At 42.1% G+C, this 25,531-nt stretch overlaps 1 protein-coding gene across 2 annotated transcripts in view; it reads left to right on the forward strand.

Moving 5' to 3' along the window:
* The window catches only part of BMPER (BMP binding endothelial regulator), a 221,987-nt gene that overhangs the window by 143,486 nt on the left and 52,970 nt on the right, over positions 1-25,531 (forward strand). For both annotated transcript variants that reach the window (XM_034761175.1, XM_034761176.1), the window contains 2 exons: positions 1,842-2,171; positions 8,075-8,411. In XM_034761175.1, coding sequence (XP_034617066.1) covers positions 1,842-2,171; positions 8,075-8,411 — 667 coding nt within the window. The remainder of the gene's footprint in view (positions 1-1,841; positions 2,172-8,074; positions 8,412-25,531) is intronic.

Genomic DNA, 25,531 nt, shown 5'->3' on the forward strand with positions numbered 1-25,531 from the left:
GCTCATACACTGTTAACTAGAGAACCACTGCTTCCACTAGGTCTCATGGGGGGTATCTTTGTGGGGGAAAGAACATAAACAATCTGTGATTGAAACCCTTCTGGGTGAGGAGGAGGGAGAAGCAAGCTACAAATGGTGGCTGAAACCCTTTTTGTGTCCTTTGTCCTTTACAATCCTGTTACACTCTGTATTTAAGCTTCCTTTTCAGGCCAACAGTCCTCCTTGTTGGCTAGTGTTTGAGGTATCTCTCACACACTCATGCAAACTGTTGATTTTTTTAAAACACATTTCTAACAAAACTTTCAGAAATACTTTATACAAAGGCACTGTAGTATCAGATAATTTAGACTATTCCTAGGTAACTCTCTTTTTAAATTTCAGTTCTTAAAGTAAACAACATTTGCATCAGACACTGAATTGTCCAGCTCAGAATATATTCTTTTTTTTATTGTAAGTGTGCTGCACCGAGTTGATATATGATATGACACAATGTAACATAACATAAAACAACATTACTCTGCATAACACGTTAGAAATTAAAAATAAATATTTCTTTTGGATCCTGTCAGTACTAACAATTTAGCTGGCAAATATCTAAATGATGTTTGTTCTCTGTGTCTTGATTCTTAACCATGTCTGTCTTAGCTGAAGAAAAAAAAGACACCAGGTAATAATATGTAAAATAACCCCATATTCTTGGCCTCCAGAAACACAGACAAAAAACAGTTCTTTTCATTGAAATTTTCACCATGGTTTGGGCTATTTCTTCATTTTCTTAGAAGTTCCCTGCCCACATGAATAGAAATAATATCTAATTTCTTAAAACAAATAAGGAAATAAATTTTATGCAAATAATTGTATTGGTACACAGGAAAATGAAGACAAAATGTGAATAGAATACTTACCAGTAGCATCAGAACCTGATGCTATAATTCTTTAAATGGGTAACCATCACTTGAAATCAATAGAACTAGTCATCAGTAAAATAAGACTCCTGTGAGGTGAATAGTATTATCCTTATCCTTTTCAGATGAGGAAACTGAGGCACACAGAGGTTGGTGCACACATTTTCAAAAATACCCCTTAATTTATTTATTTTTAGTGTTCATTTGGTAATTCGTAAGGCATGATTTTCAGAGGTGCCGAGTCTCTACAGTTCTCATTGACTTCAGCTGGTGTTGGAGGTGCTCTTGTCTTTGGAAAAAGTCAGACCCAAGGGGTCCTCAGCTGGGCATCCAAACATAAAAAAGTGTGACCTAAGTGGCTCACCTACAATGGTAGAGGAAGGACGGATGTATGGCATAGCTCCCAGATCCCAATTCTATGTCTTATCCACAAGACCATGCTTCCTTCCATCTTTGTAGGTTTGTATTAGTCCATTTTAGACCCAAGAGGCTGAAGTAACCAGTTGGATCGTTGATTTGGGCACAGGCACAGATTTGATTGCGGAATCAGGGCCTTTGGTTGCTGGAACTGAATTTTTTAAAATAATCTAACATAGTTCTTCCCCCCCCCATTCATTTCTTTTCTATGTTTCATTCAGCTTGAGTGGTGGAATTAGACTGGTTTGTTTGTCTTTTGTTTCTAGCTAGTTTCACAAATGTTGATGTTTATTTTCCCAACCCTGAAAAGAATGTTTAAATTGAAAAAATAGAAAGCAACAAGCTTGTCATTCAATTTTTTAAAAAAATGTATTATTATTATTAATTGCCTTCCACTTCCACCTAACTATAAACTTTTGGGCGTATAAGGGTGGGCTGTGTCTCTTAAGTTCTTATCAACTTCTGCTTTTCAAACTTCAATTGGTCTTGATGATGCTTTTGTTTCTCACTCACCTGCAGAGCCTGGAGTTTGCACTGTATTTGGAGACCCCCACTACAACACTTTCGATGGAAGGACATTTAACTTTCAGGGAACATGTCAGTACGTTTTGACGAAAGACTGCTCCTCCTCTGCCTCGCCCTTCCAGGTGCTGGTGAAAAACGATGCCCGTCGGACCCGTTCTTTCTCCTGGACAAAATCTGTGGATCTTGTGTTGGGCAGAAACACTATCAGCCTCCAGCAGCACCTCACAGTGAAATGGAATGGGACCCGGATATCACTGCCTTGCGAGACTCCTCAGTTTCAGATTGACTTGGATGGTTACTTGCTGAAAGTGACAACCAAAGCAGGTGGGGCTTGCTCCAAATCAGAAACATTGGAAGAAGCATAAAAGATGCTAATATGGTGGTGTCTGCCCTGTATCTAGTGAAATCTCCAAATGCAACAATTTCAGAATTGCAAACATGAAGAAACAATAATTCAGTGGCAATAATCATGTGCATTTTGTGCTTACACAGAGCTTTATGCTTGAGGATCTTAAAGAACTCTATCAATATTAATTAATTCAACCTTACAACATCCCTTTGAGGCATGCAAGAACAGAGATTCATCTGCAAATTACAATTTGTTTGCAGAATCTCTTTTCAGAATGTGTTATTTTCTGCAAACAGAAAACCTGTCCATGGACAGTCCATGTATGTAAATGCATATACGATTTTCACTTCCAGTGACTTTTAAATGGTCTGCCTATGGTCACCATGTGACGTGCTGTAACACTGAACAATAGGAAGCTGATTCTCAAACAGGACTTCATGTTTTCAGTGACAGCAAAAAATTGTGCCCCATGTTAGTGTTTATATAATCACAATTCCACACCTGCAGTGAATTGCCAGACAAAGACTGAATGAGTTTCATATGCAAAATTGTGGACAAAATTCACTGGGCATACCAAATTATGCCCACCAAAATGGAGGCTCCAGTTTGAAAACCAGGCCCTGGCTTGCTGTATTACCTCAGCTACTTGCAGGGTTCTTTCTTTATCTGAATGAGAGCGTACCTGTGTGGAGCTATGATTCAGGCTTTTGATCTCCTTTGTGTTGTTAGACCCAGAAGTGGGAACAAATGGGAACAGTCAGAACATCTGGTAACTTTTGTGAAGGAATAAGGAAGTGAGAGAACAGACACCCAGGTCTGCTGAATCCTAGCAAATATGTTAATTGTCGAAATGTTAGACCATTGGGCATACAGCTGTTTTGATAAACTGATCTGAGACTGTAGAACTCCAGCATAGATAAACACAGGGTGGAAGTTAAGAAATTTCTCATTAGCACATGTCAGGTAGGTAGCGGTCCTGGGAAATTTCACTTATACAGTGGAGTACTGTTTCAGTGAGAATAATAATTACTGTTAATTCAATTAAATGCCATGTGAAAGCAGTGAAACCAATCCCGCCTATAAAGTGATACAGTCACAGACATGAGGCATAGTGATACCCATTAGCTAGCATGATTATTTTACATGTACCATAGCATCCACTACTGAGATAAAAATTGAGATAACTATTCACATATCTACTGGAAATGTAACCCTGCATAATGTGGATCCCAGCTATGGGCTTGTTCCTCAAAATGGCAAGGCAGATTTTTTTTTGCCTGTCTGTAAAATGCTCACAAGATGACCATTACTCAAAAGTCCTAATTTAAAGCATCTTGAGGGTTTCTTTTGCAGTCAGCTGAACGCTGAATTCTAGTGATGTGGCATTCATTAGCCAACCACAGCCCAGAGAGAGGTTCTGAATCAAAGACGACTGGCAGCTAATCCTGCTGCTGTTCCATTTGCTGTTGACATAAGGCCAATAAACAAGTGCACACATCTTTGTCCCTGTGGTGGAAGATGTAGTGCAAATATGCCATATGACAACGTCCCGAATAGTATGTAATTGCTGCAAATTATAGGCCAAATAATTCTTCCCTTTAATGGAGGAGGATCAGATTTCACTGAACACACCACTAAGGGCCAATGCCTCTTTGCCTGGGCAAACACTGTCTGAAAAGCAACAGAACTACCTGGCTCCTCTGCACAGTGGCAGAACTTGCTACAGAGAGGCTGTGCAGGGAGAAGAAACGTGTTGCACACAGGAAGCAGCGATTCTGGTGCCATGCTCCCTGATGGTGCAAATAGTTGGTCAAGTGTATTGTTGTGGATTTGTGGTTTTGTAGAGACTTTGTCTAAAATCCCCATGTTGGAAACAGAAGGGAGCACGGCTGATATTATGCGGGAATTCTTCATTCTACCATCAGGATGGGGGAGTATTCTGTCTGCACAAAACCTGCACAGATTCTCTGCACAAATCCCATTTGCTGAGGCTTTGTGTACAAGTATTTGGACCTAAACCCTGAGAGCAGGATCTTGGCTGCCAGATCTTGAGGATGCCTTAACTGTGAAAAATCCTGCAGAACAATTGATGTGGGCCTCCAGCATGTGAGACTCAGTGTGGGACATGCATAAATGAACAATGAATTTTTTAAAATTCAGTATATTGTGCCAAGTTAAGCTGAGTAACAAGTTGGTTTAGCATCCCCCTAAAAAGGGAAAACTGGAAAACCCTAAAAAGTAACTCAAAAAATGTTCCTATTCTGCACATCCCCAGATGGGACAGATGCTGCATCCTTTGGCTTCAAACCCTGCCAATTATTTACATCCTGACTCCCATCCAAGAGAATGGGAAACTCATCTATTCAGTGGGGGGAAAAAATAGGCACCAAGTAACACTTTCAAACAGTTTCTTTCTGCCAAAGAGACCATTTCAAACATTGTTCCATAGAATAATCCCCTTTATTAGTTGGTTTATTTAAACAAACTAATTTTTCCACATATGCACAAATAAAAAGATACACATTATACAGTGTGATCAGACAAGAATGAAAATATCATGTATATTACAGTATTAGCTAATGTCCTAATATAAACACGATTCCTCCTTCTCCAAAAGCAGAAAAGGCTCCATTAGAGAGAGAAATCTTTATTTTGTTCATCAAAACCAAAGAAGCATCACTGAATGACTCTGAAAAATAATGAATCTAAAAATGTAGCATTATACAGTAACAAAATGTTCACTAAGATCTGAAAATTAAATCAGGATATAGTGTAATTAAACTATATGCAGTTTTAGAAAAATCCTGTTTTACTAGTGTGACAGTTGCTATCTTGGTCAACACTGGGAATTGAACCAGGAACTGATGCATTTAGAGTACAAATGTCTACAGCTTGAGTTAAAGAGCCAGAATTTATAGTGGGAGACTGTAACCAACATCTTCTCTGGATGGGGCTCAGAGAGAGGGGGACATGAACACACACTAACTAGCTCTTTAAAATATTGTAAAGCAGTGGTCTTCAACCTTTTTATGCCCAAGGTAACTTTTTGAAGTTAAGGGCAATCCAGGATCTACCCTGCCCCTTCCCTGAGGCTCTGCCCCTTCCCCAAAGCCCCGCCCCACTTACTCCATCTCCCCCTCTCTCCGTCGCTCACTGTTCCCCACCCTCACTCACTTTCACCGGGCTGGGGCAGGGGGTTGAGGTTCGGGAGGGGGTGCAGGCTCTGGGCTGGGGCCAAGGGATTCGCAGTGTGGGAGGGGACTCTGGGCTGAGCCTGGGGCAGGGGGTTGGGGTGCAGGAGGGGGGGGTGAGGGGTGCAAGCTCTGAGAGGGAGTTTGGGTGCAGGAGGGGGCTCCGGGCTGGGGCAGAGTGTTGGGGGGCAGGACGGGATACAGGGTGCTGGCTCTGGGAGGGGGGGTCAGGGCTGGGCAGGGGGTTGGGGGAGGAGGCGGTATGGGATGCTGGATCTGGGAGGGGGCTCAGTGCTGGGAGTTGGAGTGTGGCCTCCCGCCGATCAGCACTTACCTCTGGCAGCTCCTGGTAGGTGGCGTAGCGTGGCTGCTGCTAAGACAGGCTCCCTGCCTACCCTGGCCCCACGCCGTTCCCAGAATGGGCCAATGTGCCCCTGTGGCCCCTGGGGGCGTGGCTGGCACATGGCTCCATGCACTTCCCCTCTCTGAAAGCACTGCTCCCACAGCTCCCATTGGCCAAAGCTACCCGTTAGCGGTCAATGGGAGCTGCAGGGGTGGTGCTTGCAGGCAGGAGCAGCGCGCGGAGGGAGACCCCTGCCCCTCCACTCCCGGGGCCACGCTGGCCGCTTCTGGGAGCGGCATGGGGCTGGGGCAGGCAGGGAGACTGTCTTAGCGGCAGTTTCGCTGTACCACCGGAGATCGAGATTGACTGGGATATCCTCTAGGATCGACCCATCAATCACGATCGACCGGTTGGTGACAACTGTTGTAAAGGATACAGGCACATTTTGAATAGTTTATTTAGGGCTGGACTGCACAAGCCTTATTAATGCTGGTAATCATGAATAGTTCCACTGAAGTCAATGAATCACTTTTTAGAAATCAAATTGCTGATAGAAAATAAATATGGAATGCCTGAAAACACCAAGTTTAGACCCCCATTTTCCAGAATTCAAGTGCTCACCAACATGAGTAAGGGCTGTGTAATCTAATCCTTACTGAATCAACATTAATCCTGAACTAGTTGGGTGCGGGCCATTCTCCCTTCCTGTCCCTTTGTGACTCCACTTCAGGTCAGCAGCCTCATGAAGCTCATTAAGGGAATGAGTTGAGCATAAACTCTTAAAGTAGAGTTATGTTCTAAACCAAGATGAACTAGAACTTAAGAAACCATACTGTAGAAACAATCTGTGTGGGAACGAATATTGTGCAGGTACTTGCAAAACCTTGCTTGCTAACTGTCTCCCAAAACAGTTGTTGCTTACATGTCTCAAACCAGGATGTGGCCAAGGCAACATATGCCAATGACAAAGCACCTCTTCTGCAGCCATTGTTCTGACCATAATCACCATTTAACCACATCCAGTTTTATTTGAGGACTGTGCACATTGGAATTGTAGTGTGAGACAATGAGAACTTTTTACAGAAGAAACTGTGCCAATTTTGAATGGAGTGATTAGTTCTTTTAATTAGTTGTATACATAAACATAGGGGGTATACAGATGGGATTATGGATGACAGGATTGGGCGTAATGAAATCCAGGTTGTCTTCTGGTCTCTGCCACTAACGTCTTGTGTGAATTTGACAAAGTCATTTATTCTCTCTCATGTTTCATTTCCAATAAAATTGGGGTAATGATACTTACTTTCCTCAAAGGGATGTTGGGAGGAGAAATTAATGTTGGTTGAGTGCTTTGTTCTGCTTTCATGGAAATATGCTACATAAGTGTAAAGTATGATTATCAGGTGATAGTGGCTATAAGTTTTAAAATAAAGGTTAACAGTTTCTGGAGGGAGTTGAACCTTAGTAGCTCCCAATGTTCTTTTTTTTTTTTATCCAAAATAATAACAAAATGGTTTCTCATAGAAAACAATTTAAAATTCAATGTCCCGAAAGTGCAAAATCTTAGTTTAAAGAAAGTGTTGTCAGACACAGACTGTAGCAACCCATCTGAATCCTAGGTATTGGGTGAGTGTTCGGTCCCTCTCTCCCTTTCAACTGGGTTGGTAATTTATGAAGATGAGTTGGGTCAAGGATTGGTAATGGGCTTACAGAGCCCTTAACCCCTTTGAGTTAAGCATTTTGAATACATTTCAGGTTGGTACTGTCTGAACATTATTACCCGTCGGACATATCTTTATTGACCTGCGTGAGATGAATTGTTGGTCTCAGACTAGATGTCCATATCCAAAAGAGTTATCAGTTTGCAACATGAAAATAGAGGGCAGGGATTGAATGCTCTTTTAGAGCAAGTGGCTTCTCCAAAACTCATTGGTGATGTGCTATGCTGTAGGCAAAGTTTGTCCAGCTGCTGCCTGCACTGTACCTTTTTCTACATAATGGGTGAAATCCTGGCTCCACTGAAATCATGGGAGTTTTGCCATTGACTTCAATAGGGTCAGGATTTCACTTAGAGTACTTCTGTTTCATCTCCAGATCTGTCAATCAAGCACCTTCCGCCAGAAAAACAAGCATATCCAGATCCACCTAACAGTTATAATTCCTTGTAATCGTCTCTGAGCTAAGTAATGTTGCACTTACTGTAGAGAAGGCCCTTACTGAGGCATGTATAGATTTTATGAAGGAAACCAAATGTTTTTACTTAAGTTCCCATAAAAACTCATTTATAAACACAAATAGCTGTTAATTATTAACCTTTTCCCCCTCTTCTTCCTCTCTGAAATAGGCTTGGAAATCTCCTGGGACGGAGACAGCTTTGTCGAAGTCATGGCTGCACCACATCTGAAAGGCAAACTCTGTGGCTTGTGTGGCAACTATAATGGGCACAAGAGAGATGACCTGGTAGGAGGTGATGGGAATTTTAAGTTTGATGTGGATGACTTTGCTGAGTCCTGGCGTGTGGAGTCGAATGAGTTCTGCAGTCGCCCACAGAAGAAACCTGTGCCTGAACTGTGCCAAGGAACAGTGAGGGTAAAACTTCGGGCCCACCGGGAATGCCAGAAACTCAAGGCTTGGGAGTTTCAGAATTGTCACTCAACGGTGGATTATACTACATTCTATCGGTAAGTGCAGCCGGCCGAGGAGTGAGGGGGGAAATGATGGAGAGCTGTTGTGTGGGAATGCGGTGATGCAAATCTGCACTTAATTGGCCTTGATTCAGGAAAGTACTTAAGAAAGTGCTAACTCTAAGCAGGTTCTTAACTCCAATTGACTTCAACAGGACTCAAGCACATGCTGAACAGCTTTCTTGAATCAGGTCCTAGAACTGGAAATAGGAACGGAAAAGGCAACAGAACAGCTACAATTGAAAAAGAAAGCTTTATAATTGCCAGATTAGAAGAATACTGTTTGAAACGCCCACAGAAGAGAGTAGGGGTAAATGCAAGGCCACAGACTGTATTGCTGGAGTCAGTTGTAAAACTCTGTTGACTTTGATGGGACCAAGATTTAGTTCACAGTGCTCCCATGTTTCCCATGGGCTTTTTAAAACTGATTTTGTTTAAGACAGTTGTACCATAATTTCCTGACTGACAAAATGTGTGTGTTTTAGAGCTTAAAAGGATACAGTAAATAGAATGAGCCTGGTCTGTCTGTTTCACCCTGGGAGCAAAGAAAAAGGGAAGACAACCAAGATACTTGGCTCGAGCAATTTATCGAAACCTTTTTATCATTAAAACGCCCCTGGCCTAAACCACCGAGAGATTATTTCTGGTCTTTAATTGTCGTGAGTTCATCTGCCCCTCTCCCAGTAAATAAAATCCTATTTTCTTTAGATTGCCTGACATAAAAGATAAAAGCAAACTGGGTCAGAATTGCATGATTGTGGATGGAACTGACTAACTTCATAGTTGCAGCTTTTTGTACTTGAGAACATCTGCTGAACTACTGGGCTCATTTATAATGGCTTTTTAAAATTACTGTATTTCCCTTATGAACTGCCTTTCTTCCTCTTCTGTGAGGAGACTGAAAGCCTTTTATCTACTCTAACGGAGTATGGCTGGGTGCTGGGGAATGCTAGAAAATTCAGCATATCCTGGTTTCCAGGCTATGTCTGTCTGGGTCCTCAGTCTACTGCCTGGCTCGTAAGATAGGGAGATAATGTAAGAATGAGGGAGGTCCTATCTATAACTTTTATAATGTTTAATTTTGGTGGAGGTGGTGGTGGTGGGAACAACAGAGAGTATTAGAGATGCTAACACACACAATAGAAGTGTTGAATGTATTTCGAAAATATTCCTACCTCACTTTTGCCGTTATTTAAAGGTAAGTGTTGAAAATGAAAATAGAGAACAGGCACAGAAAGTTTAAACTAGATTTTCTCTTTCATTTCACATTTAGTTTTTTTCTCTTTCCTTTAAAGTGGCTTGTGATTAATTTATTGCAATGCACTCTCTGACACCATGAAAGAAAATGATTTATATCTTGGCAAAGGCAGCCAGGAAAGATCTTTGAATCTTCACACAAAATACCATGGTGGATTTCCTTTTCTTGCTTTAGAAAATAATATTGTGTCAGATCTGGAAACACAATGAAAGTTTGCTTGATTTAATTATATGTCTTCTGTAGAAAGGGCTATCTTACATAGAGCTGTGTGGGAACTGGAATTTCTATCCTATGGAAAATTTCACATTTCTGAAAAAAAAAATTCATTCCTATTTGAAATGAAAAGTTGGATATATTAATTTTTCCACAGTATGGACAGTTTAAAAAATTCTGGTTTGGGATCGGGCAGCCCAGTGAGCCCAGGCTAGTTTCCATTGGCAAGCTCCTGCAGAAAGTTTCAATTCAGTCTAGTTTGCGTTTTCTGATAGAAAAGTGTTTTGTCAGCAAAACACTACCAGCTTTTGTCTACCAGCTCAAGTTACACAGTTTAAAAGACTCTAATTTGGAATGAGCATCAAATTCTTCTGGAGTTTGTTCCCTGAAACTTTGCATTCATATTTTCAGACTTTAGGGTGACTTAGATACAGCTACGAGAATCAAAAGCAAAATGCCTAATGACATTCAGTACAGACATTACCTGTTATTAGTACCAAGTGAAAAGTTTGCTGTGAACAATTTATTAAGTGAATTTGGCCCTTTTACATATTGGCAAAATGTCCACAACCTGACAGTGACTTTTGCAAATTTGTTCATTATTTGAAAAATGTTTGACAAATGTTTTGCAAACCAATTTTAGCCCATGGATTTCTCATGAACTAAGAGGATTCCCTTGAGTGTTCAAATTTGTAAAATAAAATAAAAAATTGGTATTTTGTTATGCGATTAGTTCCATAAGTCAAATAATTTTGTTTTTTTACCTGACCCACACTACAAGATGGCCATGTGAGCCTTTTCCACATAAATCTTTACCCTTCTTGAAAATTTATGGTATTTCAATTTTCCATGAACATTCTGCTAAACAAAAGATTATTGGTAAATGAACATTCACATAAATCAAATTATAAAGGTGTGTAAATACCACCAAAACAGTTTGATTCAGAATTAACAAAAATATTCACATGATTCTATCCTCAACACCTGTCAACAGAATTTCATTGTACAGTTTTATTCAGATTTTTCCACTTGTGCATTTTTAAAGAGAAACAAAGTTTGCTGGTGGAATATAAATGTACCTGAAGTAAAATGGATAGGTGCCCATGTGTCTGCTTGTTTCTTTCCATCCAGCTGTCTTTTCAACTGAGTAGCTTGAACGGATGGATTTGCATATCATTGCCTTCTTTCTTCTCTATCATCATACATTACATAACTTCTCTGGTTGTAATATCATGTTCACAAATGTTAACCTTTCTTGGTCATTCTCATCTACATTATTAACACTGCCTCATTTTCAGAAAGTTGCTCTTTAGCTGACCCGCTGTTAATAAGAATTCTCAAAAATAAACTCAGCAGGAACATTTCAAATTAGGGTGTGATTTCTTCAAATACCAAAAAAGGCACTGAAAAGCATATTGCAAATGTTTATCTGACACTGTGTTACTGAAAAGATTTCTCTGATGACATCTCAAGTTCAATTTAAGATTCCTTTTTTTATAGCTGTAGCTTATGCTATTGTTAGCCATCCAAAAAACATACTCAAGCTATTTGTTTGAATATGGGATGAGGAACCACTAACTCCTGAGTTCTGATCCTGATCTTTATACACCCTTGGTGTCCCATGGGAAGTCACTGAGCATTTCTGCCTCATTCCCACTTTATTAGGGTATTGTGGGGATTTAGGTTTATTTGTAAAGTATGCTGAAGATTAAAAGATCAATATAAGCATAAAGTGTTAGAATTTTTGAAAGGTCCAAAATGTAATCTAACTTTTCCTTTAATACATTGATTTGCAATAATCCTGTAATTCTTTGTTTTGAAACAAAAATGTTTTATGGGCTCTTTGTTGTGGTGGTTTTGAAGCAGTGCTAGCAGTTCACTGCTTGTGAGCAACACTGTAAATATCAAGGCTATTTGTCAAGGTTTGAGCACCACAGAGTAAAATTCATTTAAGTAGGGAAACAATTTCAAATTTCCAAGAGATTATGGTAAAGATTGAGTGGAGAAAAGAATTTTTAAATGATAGAAAACACCTTTGTCATCCTAATCTATTTAACTGGATATTTGTAAGTGTCCTGGGTTAACTCTTTACATGCAAAGTCAAAATGGAACTACACTGACTTAGGCACAGATTTTTAGATATATATACGATCTGTGCATGCAAACAAGCAATGCACGCTGTTTGCATCTACAACTACTGTCATTGTAAGCATGCATGCATGCCATGAGTGCAGGGGACTGGACTTGATGCCTCTCGAGGTCCCTGCCAGTCCTGCGATTCTATGATTGTGTACTCAAGTGACCTGTTAGATAGTATATAACAGTTAGGGCAGGGGCAGGCAAACTTTTTGGCCTGAGGGCCACATCGGGTTTCCAAAATTGTATGGAGGGCTGCTTAGCAGAGGCTGTGCCTCCCCATACAGCCAGACGTGCCCTGGCCCCGCCCCCAGCTGACCCTTCCTGCTTCTCGCCCCCTGACAGCCCCCCTGGGACTCCTGCTCCATCCAACCCCCCCCTTCCCTTCCCCCTGACCGCCCCCGGAACCCCTGCCCCTGACTGCCCCCTGGGACCCCCATCCCCCCCCTCTGACCGCCCCGACCCCTGTCCACACCTCCGCCCCCTGCCACTACAGCTGCGCCGCCCAGAGCACCAGGACAGGCAGCTGCGCAGCCTGGCTGGAGCCAGCCATGCCACCGTGCAGCACAGAGCACTGGGTCAGGCCCCGGCTCTGCAGCTGCGCTGCCCCACGAGCTCACAGCTCTGCTGCCCAGAGCATTGCTTCGGCGGCGGAGCAAGCTGAGGCTGCGGGGCAGGGGGAACAGCAGGGCAGGGTTCAGGGGTAGCCTCCCGGGGCAGGAGCTCAGGTGCTGGGCTGGAGGGTCCCGCGGTCTGGATGTGGCCCGCGGGCCATAGTTTGCCCACCTCTGAGTTAGTGGCTATGGTAGCATGCAAGAATTATGAAAGTGCATTACTTAATATCTGGGCTTTAATGTGCAATCAAACCTTTTACTTCAGGTTATACAAATTGTACTAACAAGCTTTTTAGGGTTTTTTTTTTAAAAAGACGTAATATTGTAATTTAATCATAGGCTAGAGCATACAAATTGATTACAGTACTTATTATTATCTCTTGTGTAAAAGAAATTGCCATAAGACTAAAACCTGAATTTTTTTTTTTTAGCTTGAATCTCTATTTTTAATCATATCCAGTCTGGTCTAGAAAAGCAGTAGTTGATTAACAACATGGTAATTGGCCTCATTTGATTCAATCAGTTAATCAAATACATTCAGTAACTGCCAATTTATTTAATTATAACCCTTCTCATAAACATTCAAACTGACTGTGCTGATATTACTCAATCTTAACTCTAATTAGATGATTTCCTTCAATGCAGTTAATTTTGCAGACTTTGCTGTTATTCTAAGAATTCCCATGTAACAAGAGAGAAGATTGTTCAGAATTAGAACATAAATTATAGGCATAATTTTCATCTTCTTATGCTATATGGGCACTCCAATGATTAGCCTACAAAAAGTGCATAAGCCCTTGCATTATTACAACTAATGATGAGTTTTTTTGACATTACGTGGTAGCGGATTGTGGTTTCGGAGCAAAAGGTCCTAAATTCTAGACTCACAGTTGACTATGAAGTTCTATATCTAACGACTGAAATCTGTGAGGCCAAGGAATTGATGCTGTATGCTCATACAGTGGGACTGTGCACAGGAAAATCCTGTTGGAAGAGTGACTATAAACAAGGCAGTATCAGGAATTAAAGGATTGGGAAGAACTGGTGTCCTGATAGCTCAGTGAGTACTACTGGTACTTGGTAAGTCTGACCAAAATTTTACATAATACCCAAAGTACTGCCTCTGAAAAGTGGTCCATCTAAAATGGATGTTGCAAAGTTTTGCCATCTAGGACATTCTGACATGATGCTGCAGTTCTTGGGAGGAGAGCGTTTCCAAGATCATGGAGTCTACCTGTTTATCAAAGCAAATGCTCATAGTTGTCTCAGGCTCTTTGATCTCCCATACACTTGAAACTAGCCACTGTATTACAGCTACACTGCAGCCGTGAGTCTCCAAAGGGGCTCTTGCTATGGGTCTAAAAATAGCAGTGTAGACGTTTGGGTTCAGGCTGGAGCCTGGGCTCTGAAATCTGGTCTGGAGGGTCTCAGTGCCTGGGCTCCAGCCTGAGCCCACACTACTATTTTGAGCCCCATAGCATAAGCCACAAGAGCCGAAGTCAGTTGACCTGGGCTATGAGAGTCACTAGTATGGGGATTTTTTCAAATGTATTTATTTAATTATTTGCAGTGTAGACATACCCTTGGGCCTTCCCTATGTTGCTCATTAAGTGCTTGATAGTTCCAGTTTGATTTAAAACAGAGTCTATATTTCTGTAAAGAATTCTACTGATTTGCAGTGATTCTTTGCAGACTGATATTGGTGAAATGTGTAAAGGAATAAATCTGACTGTGTAGGCATTTGAAGAGCTGGTGTGCACAACCCTTCTAGGAATTCTGTGCTTCAGAGTAATTTTTTTCTGGTGACTATTCAGCTTGACCATCTTCTCTAATTTGTGATTGAATATGAATTCAGATCACTTTCAAAACCACTCAAATGGCATCTGTTATGGTCTGGCTGCATATTGGCAAATATCATATTGTCTTATTTATACAGTATATAGGCCTGAGGTACCATGGCATACAGTGCTTGCGGTGGGCTAATAATGCATGGGGAGGGGGGAAATGCAAACTTTGTGGGATCAGATGCATTTAATAAATTCCAACAGCAAGCATCACATTCACACACCGAGATGCTGCTAATGAAGCATATTACAGATATACTTTATTACATGTATATCAAACCCAGAAATCACCACTGTTGTAAGCATCCTCCTTGCAGCATTTTTCATTTAATTTGACATAGCCAAGAATGAGTACAACCTGCCAGCAATACTGTTTAGATTAAAGGATTAGAAGTTTGGACTTGGACAAATAGGCTGAGTGGGCAGGGAAGATAAATCAACCTGAGTTGAGATCAATTATCCACAGATCATGACTCCCCTTCATCTTTTCCCCATACTCCTCCCCTGGTGGGGTATTATTCCTTGTACTGAGTCCCACACACTTGTATCTGTTTAGAAAAATACCTCAGTAATCTTGGGCTAGAAAACACTCTTCTCTTTGGTTATTACAGCTGTAAAACATTGAAGTAGTGCCAGAGGGTTCGCAGATGTCTCCCTTCCTGCTGAGGTATTGGGAGTGGGGTGGTTAGAGGCAGGGGGCTGGAGGTAAGGGGGTGAGAACTTCAGAATCTGTCAGACTATGGTGTTGGACAAACACCATTCACCTGGGACTGTTCATGGCTCTCTTCCAGTCTGAAAAATGCATGCTTCTCTGATGACCCACTCTGAGCTTCCCTATTTGGAAAGATTTTTTTTTAAGTAAAAGATTTTATAGGAAAACCAGATGAAACCACATACTATTCTGCGATTAAAATCCAGAGAATCTTCCCTTGCATGTCCGGAATGATTTTGCTTTGCTTACTCTAATTACATAATGGGGATCATACCTGATACGATGCTCAGACATTAAATGAGATGTTGTTTTCTAATAGGTTGTGAGTGTAATCTGAGGCGTTCTCTTTCCACTGGTTATTTCCAGTAATTATGTGCGCGAATTGTATGTGATTATTGCAAAAGACCACTTATATCCAGTAAAACTTCACTGGCTTTTGGTTTGTTACCTATTCAATGAAATTCAAGTCAGGTGTTTCATAATAAAGTGATGTCTCACTGGCCTCCAGTGTCTGACAGATGTGAGGATTTATATGTGGATGTGTAAGGTCAATTTGAATAAGATAAAATTGATCCTGATGGTGGGTGAGGGACGACATCTACAGGAATAACCTGGGGCCATGACTGCACTTTCTGTTGCCAGAGTGTTTCCCACTATGATTTGTAGTCTTGGAGTTATACTGGTGGTACTACTGTTTTTGGGTGGCCTGGTGACAGTGGTCAAAAACAGTGATTTTTTTTTTCTTCTACACTTGGCTTGGAACCTGCGGGAAAAAGCTGGCACATTTTAGTCAATGGGAATTTTGCTATTGATTTCAGTGAGGCCAAGACTTCACCTTGTGCCTGTTCCTCTCCTATACAGACTTTGTTACACTCATCCATGGCGTGTTAGCCCCAAGTCTAGCTTTCGACAATTTGCTGTACCATGGGCAATCTTTAAAAAGATCCAACTGGTACAGAAGTGGATAGAATGCTGCACTGGGACTCAAGAGACCTTGGTTCAATTTCTGGCTTTAAAACTGGCCTGCTGGGTGACTTGGGGAATTCACTTCCTTGCGCTGGGCCTCAGTTTTCTCCAATTGTAAAATGGTAGGGTTACCATACGTCCGGATTTTCCCGGACATGTCCGGCTTTTGGGGGCTCAAATCCCCGTCCAGGGGGAAATCCCCAAAAGCCGGGCATGTCCAGGAAAATCGGGAGGGAGGGAGGGCTCGGTGGTGCTCGGGCGGGGCCTCTTTGGCTGGGGTCGGCGGTGCGGGGCCGGGGCCGCGGGGCCGGGAGCCAGTCCGGGGTCGCGGGGCTGGGGAGCCGGGGGGCCGGGCCGGGAGCCGGGGGCTGGCAGTGCTGGGCGGGCCGGGGGTGGTCGGCCGGGGCCGGCACCCCAGGGCCCGAGCCGATCCAGGCTGGAGCCGCCGGGGGGCCAGCCTGGGCCGCGCCTCCTCCCCCCACATTCCCCCTTACCTGCTTCAGGCTTCCCGCGAATCAAATGTTCGCGGGAAGCAGGGGAAGGGGCGGAGACTTTGGGGAGGGGGCGGAGTGGGGGTGTGGGCGGGGCTGGGGGCGGGGCCGGGGCCCCGTGGAGTGTCCTCCATTTGGAGGCACAAAATATGGTAACCCTAAAAATGGGGATAATGATACTGACCTTTTTTTGTAAAGTGCTTTGCGATCTACTGATGAAAGGGGCTATATAAGAGCTGGGTATTATTTATTTATTTGATTTATGTATTTATTTATTATCTCTTGAGTGGAGTGAGCCTCTGTGAACATACCTCTAGGGCCCCGTGCTGCGCCCAGATACTTCTTTCTTTCTGTGTGCAGTTTGAGGTGTGGCTTTGTACATCGTAACCCTTACGTGACCTGGTACCCAGTTATCTGAGCAATTGCCTCTTCAACTATTGTGTATCCAACTTGATTCTTCAGTCTGAACATCTGGTTCCTGAGAGCAAGGTGCTCACAGTGGAAAATTTGCACTTCTCTACCTTGCTCCCTAAGGTGGTCTTCCAAAGCCTAATTGATGGGCTTTTAAATGCCCTAGAAGCATTACTGCTACCAATATATTAACAGGGAGCTCCCCCCTCTTGATTTTTCTCACTAAGGCTCTGATCCAGCAAAACCCTTATGTCGCTTCAAGCAGATGAGTGACCCCAAGGATGGATGAAACACCAATTGGCATGCAAACTTTATGTAAAGTACATTTACTAGAAATATTTATTTCTGATAAATTTCCTTGGTGTCCTGGTAGAATAGCGCAATATCCAACTTGTATAACTAGATAGCATGCAGGTGTGGGGAGAACCTTGTAGGAGATCTTTGGGATAATCTTCCCCTCTGAAAAATGTATTTTTTAAAAAACCCTGCTAATTAGTTCAATTTGATCTGTGAAAGGTGGATCCTTTCCCAAGGCAAAAGTATTTGCTGTTCAGAAGTATTGTTGCTAGCTGCAGGGATAAATATCATGGCTGATTGGGATAATTTAACACTATCTGGAAAGGGGGTGAGCATCATCAGAGGCAATGAAAATCACCCCAAGTCTCCCTTAAATGTTTTAGCAGTCTTTTAGCTACAGCTGCTAGAAACCCCAGGTCTCGGGCTCATTTTTAATTAACCTCTGTGACATTTCTGCAGCAGGGAATTTTTTTTATTTTATTTTTGTGTGTTTAAAATTTAATTTGAGACCTTCTGTGGTGCTTTCTTGGGACATCTGGAACAGGCAAGCCACTGTGTTTTACCCTTCTGCCTCAGCAAGAGAGAGCTTTGCTGGAACCTAAACTGTGTGTCAGCTCCCTGCCACACCATTCTGTCTGCCTCACAGGCAAACTCCTCAAGACTCTGCCAGTCATAACCTTGCTTTTGGGGTAACATTCAATGAACCCCAGTTCCCGAACCCCTGGAAGAGCATTCCTCTGCAGTATCCACCCCCTATCACTGGGCGCTCATAGAAATTACCAAGTCCACTGCCTCCGAAGAGAGAGTGCACACACCAGCCTGTTAGTCTAGCTGAGGACCCACTTTAATACTGAGATGATTTGGGGTCAAACCAAAAATAAGTTTATTAATAAAGAACTGAGATGTAAGTGAGGATAATAGAAACAGAAAATGGTTACAAATAAACCAAAAATAATACATACTTTTTAGTGTCTAAAATTTAACAGATTACAACCCTGGTCTCAGGCAATTTCTCACTTAGTCAGTTTTCGGCATCCTCAGCCCACATAGCTTGGGGGATCCACCTTTCACAGATTCCAAAAGTGCTTTGTCCCTTACATGATGGATGCCAAAATGGCTTTTTGCTTTTCTTTAAATTTCCCAAAACTCAAAGTTTTGTCCCCAGGGTAAGGATGACCCCTGGCTATTCATCTCTTCCTGTTCACACACATGTAAATGGGGCTTCCATAATGCTTAATTTACATTAGACACAGGGAGATAACTACCTTCCTCCTGCCTGGGAGAAAACCTGTTTCTGCCTTTGTTTGGTCACAGACTTTAAAGCATAATTTCACTGGGTATCCATAATTTCATATATAGTGCTTATAAATGCATTTCACAATGATATTAATCACCCGTGTGTCATCCCATTTCATAAGACCTTACTCCAGTGGTTTTCAGCCTGCGGTCCACAGTCCACTCGGGGTCCACAGTCTATGTCTAAGTTTTCAAAAGGGGTTCACACCTCCATTCGAAATTTTTTAGGGGTCTGAAAATGAAAAAAGATTGAAAACCACTGCCTTACTCGATACACTTGTATAGTACAATCATATTGTATACAATCAGTTGATTCAATTATTCTCTGAGGTTCAGACCCACTGTTCTTCCATGAGGTGCCTGTACCCTGTTTGTCACACTATATTTTGAGTTGAAAATCCTGTTGATTATAAATCTAGGGATGCTGAGGTGATGAGCACCATGCATAAATCAGTAAATAAAAAACCATAGGGTTCACCGTACCAAATGTTAGCACATCAAGTCCACTATCCTTTCTCTGGCAGAGGCCAATATCTGGTGCTAGAAAGGTGAAGCCCATCCAAAATGTAGCTGACCAACTGTGTGGTGGCATACATCAGAGAGAAAATCCATTTCACGCCTCTGAAATGATCAGTTTACATCTCAAAGCATGAAATTTTATTACCTTTCCCTTAACATGCATAACTGCAAAACCACTATATTTTAGCCCCTATTTAAAACCAATGCATTGAGCAGCTACAAAATAAACTCCCAAAAGGAGTAGGGAAAAGGCATACAGGAAATAAGGATATATAGAGGTAAGGTTCTTATGCTTGTCTATCTAAAGTACTTATCACCGTGATCTCTAATCCTTGATAATATAATGTGTAGCATACTCATACGTTAAATGCTGAGTCCTGCTCGCACCCAAATGGAATGGGAGGGTTTTGCAGTGAAGAAGGATACATCACCTTCTGCACTTGCCGCTCATTAATTTAACAAGTTTCTAGCATGGTGGCTGTGCATATCTGAGAACAGGGCTGATATTTGAGGTCTTGATATGGAGCAATTGAGACTATTTAAGCATCCTCCTGCCTCCCATTTAGCTCAGTTGAAATTAAATATGTTGGGGAATGTGAAAATGTTGAGAAGGGAGTTGAAGCTGTACATGCTCTTGCATTCCTGTGTACTCCTACAGCTAATGTTCTGTTTATATAATATTTCTGAAGCATAAAAGCTAAAACAAATCCAGCATGTGAAAATTAATATCAAGTCATTTCTCATATGGCCAGCCCAGAGACAGCTGTTGTAAGTGGTAAGGTATTCAGACAGCTGATATTTGTACATCATCTCTCAAGTGAGGTATGCAGTTTACAGAGATAGTGAGTGTTTAGGTGAGGTGCTGTATGTGTATATCAAGAGTAGAAGATGGTGGAACAGAGTGGGTACGTTGGCAGTGAAGAAAAAGTTTACAAAGTTCATTTCCTAAGTGATCATACTTATCACCTTAGATTTTTAGACTGTTGTGCAAATACTAATTTATCAAGTCTCGGCATACACCCATTTTAAAGTTGGGGAAATTGAGAACGAGAGCCTAATACCGCTTCCACCCTCCCCCTCTCCCCCCCACTCCCTCCGTGGAAGTCAAGAGCAGAGCTGAGACTGGAACATACGTGCTCCTAGCTCCCAGCCTGAGGCTTTAGTCCACTAGATGGTCACACCTGTCATTGCACAGCACAGGGTAGTGCTATTTCCATTGAGAAAATCAGAGTCCCAAACAGCCACACTGCTAACCACCTTCACCCACAGAAATGCCCTTTATGGAGTAGGCAAGTGCTTATCACACCCAAAGCAAGATGGATTCTCTTCCATCTGGAGGAACCTGAATTCTTTCTAAATCCTTTGGCACAGAACATTGGTTTTACTGATGTAGTAGTAATTGGATTCTCGGGACCTGAGTCAAATGCTCTATTTAATGTTTAATTAAAGTTGTTTTTATCTCATGGTCATTTGAACAGAGAAAACCATTTCATGTGTTTTATGGCTTTTATTTAAGAGCATAAACAATGATAAGGCTAAATAATTTATTACACTTTTCTAAAACACTAAAGGAATATGAAAATCAGATTGAGGTTATAACGTAAATGGAATTAATCAAATAAAAAAATTAACAATAGTACATTTTAAAATTGCTTAACTAGTATGAAACCAAATTGAAACCAATAATTGATAATATCATTGCATGAGCCCAGTCAATAATCATTTAACCAAAACCAGTATAATACTAATGATTAAATGGCTTACTTAGTCTTTCTATCTCTATGCGGTTTACTTAGCAGCTTTCCTGGTGGAAAGAATGGGTTACGGTTAGACTCTTTACATACCTAGGGTGACCTCTAGTGATCTGTGGTAAGATTTGCTTTAAACCTAGGTTTACTGATGTCCACTGGTACTATGAGGCTTACACTTTCTTAAGGCCTGAGAGACCTCATGATCACAGTAAGAAATTACAGAACTGTCACCCTGCCTGGGAACTACGTGAAAAGTTATTTTGCTCTATCAAAGCTCAAAGCCAAGCTGCTTCAAAAGCTACTTGTTAAATCCCACAAACAGAAACTTATTAAAAATACATCAGCCCACTATTGTAAACTTGGAGTGATGCAGCGGCAAATCAAGCCCATGGTACTTCATACTTGGTTTGTCTTCTGATTCTTCTCTTACTTACAGCCTACACTGATCTCCAGACTGCAGTCTTGGCCAATAAGAGAGATCCATAATCATAATCTTTGTTAAAGGGTATCTTGGCCAGGATAGCAGGTTACTATGTGATTTTGGAAGTTTGCACTATGTGGGTCTCCTACCAGTCACAAATAAATCTTGCATTGACTAGCAGTGTGAGAATGTCATTTATCCATCCGTCATCTCTCTCTTTGGCTCTCAATACAGTCTGTATTTTTTTCATTGTAAATGAAAAAGTGCTTATACAGGATCCCTTTCTGGTTACCAAATACCACAGGGACTCTTGTCAACATTTTCCATGTATCGGAGTAACAGTTTTATATGGGAAGGGGGAATTTGGATAAGAAACTGGAGTTAATTCTTTTAGCATAAAAGAGAGGCTATTTATTATCTGTACTGTCTTCATTGTCTTTAGAGTACATACTGTCACTGGTTTCAAAGTTTTATGCCAAGGTAAAGAACCTGTGTATGTACTAAATAATTGTAGGTGGAATATACCTGTGTTCTACAACCAGGATGGGCCCAAAGGCAAGCAGACTATTCAAAATGGTTAAAAGCTTTTCCATATGAAAAGGAAACCAGGAGATTGAAATCTTCCTTTAGCCTTTATAATCAAAGCCAAGAAGAAGTTATTAAGCAGTTACTGGTTTCTATTCTGTGGTCAAGATTTATTGACTTGAGAACCAACATTGACTGTGGGGGAACCTAATTCATTATTTACCCTAAGGCGCAATACGTATGGATCCTGACTGAAAACAGAAGTTTGCATGCTATTGCAATCTGCTTACAGTATAATTAGTAGTTCCTTCAAGTTTCAAAACTACTCTGAAGTTTGCTGTGCTCATCTGTACAACATATACAACATAAAACCCATGGCATTGCAACGGGGAGTCTTTGAAATGACAGCAACTACTGCAGGGCCTACAATATTTATTTTCACACCGAAATAAGCTGGTTTAAGAGCAAAAGTCCTGTCCATTTACTGGTGTTGAGAACAATAGTGAATGGGAACTTTTTGCTCTGAATATGCAAGTTTCCTCATTTAAAAGAAAAAAATAATCTTTACTGAGGACAATATTGTGACGTTGTGCAGTCTATATGGTTTTATAAAAACTTAATAAGTCAATATAATGTAACTGAGATAGTTTTAGAGAAAATACGGTAATAAGTGAATGTAACGTAATTGGGATCTCAACCCAGAATTCCAAGGGGCGGCGGAGACTGCGGGAACTGTGGGATAGCTGTCGGATAGCTACCCATAGTGCAATGCTCCGGAAGTCGACGCTAGCCTCGTACTGTGGACGCGGTCCGCCGACTAGAGCACCTAGAGCATTTTATGTGTGGACGCACACAATCGGCTGTATACAACCAATTTCAATAAAACCGGCTTCTATAAATTCGAACTAATTTCGTAGTGTAGACATACCCTTACAAAAAGGTCCCAAGGGGGGTTTACCCTTGGATCAGAGTACTACCATAGCCGGTGTGTAAGGCACCAGTAGCACCAGGATAACCTGTGCTGCCTGCAGGGCCTTGGGCGCTGCCTGTAGGGCCTTGGCCTCTAACTGACGAAGGCCCGCATCACTGTCCGGCGCGGCAGGCATGGGTCGGGATGGGCTAGACCACTCGACCTGAGCTGGGGCCCGACTCCTGGTTGGAGGTATCGAGCCGCCCTCCTCGGGCCTTGGCTCCCCTCCTGCCCTCTCCTTCCCCTTGCAGGATGTAGGTCTTCCTCTCCTGGTCTTTTTTTGCCGCTTGGCAGATGCTGAGGAGGGGGATTGGAGCCAGTCCATCGACGGCACCGGTGGGGTGCTCCGCATCGATGCTGCTGTGCTTGTGGCAGAGTCAGACCTTAACTGCTCCAGTGCCAGTTAGAGCCAACTCCATTAGGAGCACTTTGAGATGGATGTCTCGGTCCTTCTTAGTCTGAGGTTTGAAGGACGTGCAGATATGGCACTTGTCGCTTATATGCTTATATTCAGGCCTGGTCAACACCTAAAACTTATGGTGACCCAGCTACATTGCTCAGGGCTGTGAAAAATGTCACACCATATGCAATGTAGTTAGGTTGACCTAACGCCCACTTGCAGATGCAGCTAGGTCGATGGAAGAATTCTTCTGTCAACCTAGCTAATGCCGCTCAAGGCTGGGGTCAGACGGTAATTCACTCCCCATGCCCAGTCAGTCCTTGACCTCTTCTGAGAGGTCCAGCAAATGGGCTGATTAGCATCAATTATGGTGATGTCAATACATGTTTTATAGGAAGCAAGAAGAAACAACTGAACTCACTTCCCACAGAACAATGCACAGCCAATACCAGATAACCATTGATCTTGCTTCTGTGTTGGAAGTTTTATTTTTTGAAAACCTGAACGCAAGATGAGCTTGAGCCGGGAATTCAGATCATGATCTTATGTAACCAATGTATTACACAACTGTCACTCCTACATATGTGGCACATGTATTTTTATCCACTTCTGACTGCTGCCTGAATTATGTACATTGCTAAAGATCTGAGCACAACTGTTTCTCGCATTCTCCATTAACATAATCGCTCACAGATGTTGGCTCGATGCTGGCAGCAGTCTCTATTTTCAGGCTTAGCTGCTAATGAAATTCTTGAGTCTGCTATCCATTCGGATGTGAACCAACTCTCCAATCTGATGTGAACCAACTCTTTGATTCATCCTTTGTTGGGTGCTGAGAGCAGGGCTAACCCTAAGCAAGTGGATTGTTTGGGGGCTTTGTATTTTGTATTGTATTTTGTGGGCTAACCCAACCTCCCATTCAGTAGCTGGACTGGGGAGGCAATTCATTCAGTAGTTCCATGACACCTCCTTTCCCAGGCAGCTTGGGGCCTGCCAAATTATAAAGTCAGCCCTATGTTAGAAAGAATTTAGGTTCCTTGATGACTTGAATGCAGGGACCAAGTTGTTCTTCGAGTGTGGAATGATCCAGGGGAGGTTTATTGCATATATGTACAGGAATAAGCTGAAACCATCATGATAATATTGGTGTGGGGTCTGTAACACAAACATATTTAGACCCTTTTCTAGTGGCATAACGAAATTGGCAAAGGGATGTGTGGTTTTTCACAAGCTGATTTTTTTTTTTTTTTTTTTAAATTCCCAGTGTCCATTTTGAAGTGGAGTGTCCTGTAGGGTTAGGAGTGCTTCAGAGTGCCTCTTTATCACAGGAATATGCATTTACCCCTTTCCTTCAGATGGTACCTCCAAAAGCCGTAATAACTATTATTCCTGATAAGTCCAACATGAGACCAGTTGCCTCAACTTTAAAACTTATCCCCTTGATATCTTGTAAACTTTAATGCTGGCCTTTCTGCTCCAAAGGATGCAGCCTGTACAGAAATCAGCATGCAAGTATCAGAGTCACAACATTTTTCTTTTACTGCCTTGTTTTGCCCTGTTTCAGTATGGATGTGATGGTGGTGGTGGAACATATTTATGAGTCTGTGGGGCTGCTGGAAGGAGAGATCCCTCCCAGGGTTATTCACAAAGTGAATCATTTGCCTGACGGTAACAATAAATACTACCACAGAGAACATGCAAAGCTCTATCCAAAGGTCAGACTCACCCAGAAGGCTTCTCTGCTGAAAGACGCTTGCAGCTGTGTTAAGATTAAAGAGTGTTAGAGAACCACAGTGTGTGTGATTTGTTCACTCTGTGTAAAATATGAAGTGTTTGCCTAAGAGCCCCAGCTGAGAGATGCTGGTCCTCTGGTGAGACGGCCTGGGGGCTGCCATGCAAATTTCCACTGTGGTTTTAGCATTCAGGAATAATCTCCCTTTTGATGCATTGATCTGACACATGAGAGCCTCCAGTACCAATGATGTGATCTTCCTCCCCCTGAGAAAATTTAAGCAGCCATCATCAGGAAAGGGGACTATAATGTGAACTGCTTGGACAAATTATGATTGGATTCAAACAATAATTGCATCCCAAACATGGAACTAGCCTAAATGAATCGCTGTCCTTCTGTCCTGGATGTGCCTAATAAGCAGTGAGCCCGACTGTAAGCAGCGAATCCTTACTCATCCTGGTGAGCATTTACTCATGGGAGAAGACCAGCTGGCTTTACGGTGGTGGTTCATCCATGCCTGGAAGGGCTCCATGATCTACTCAGAGATCCCCAAACAGTGGG

Source organism: Trachemys scripta, chromosome 2 (assembly GCF_013100865.1).
Source record: "Trachemys scripta elegans isolate TJP31775 chromosome 2, CAS_Tse_1.0, whole genome shotgun sequence".
Lineage (NCBI taxonomy): Eukaryota > Metazoa > Chordata > Testudines > Emydidae > Trachemys > Trachemys scripta.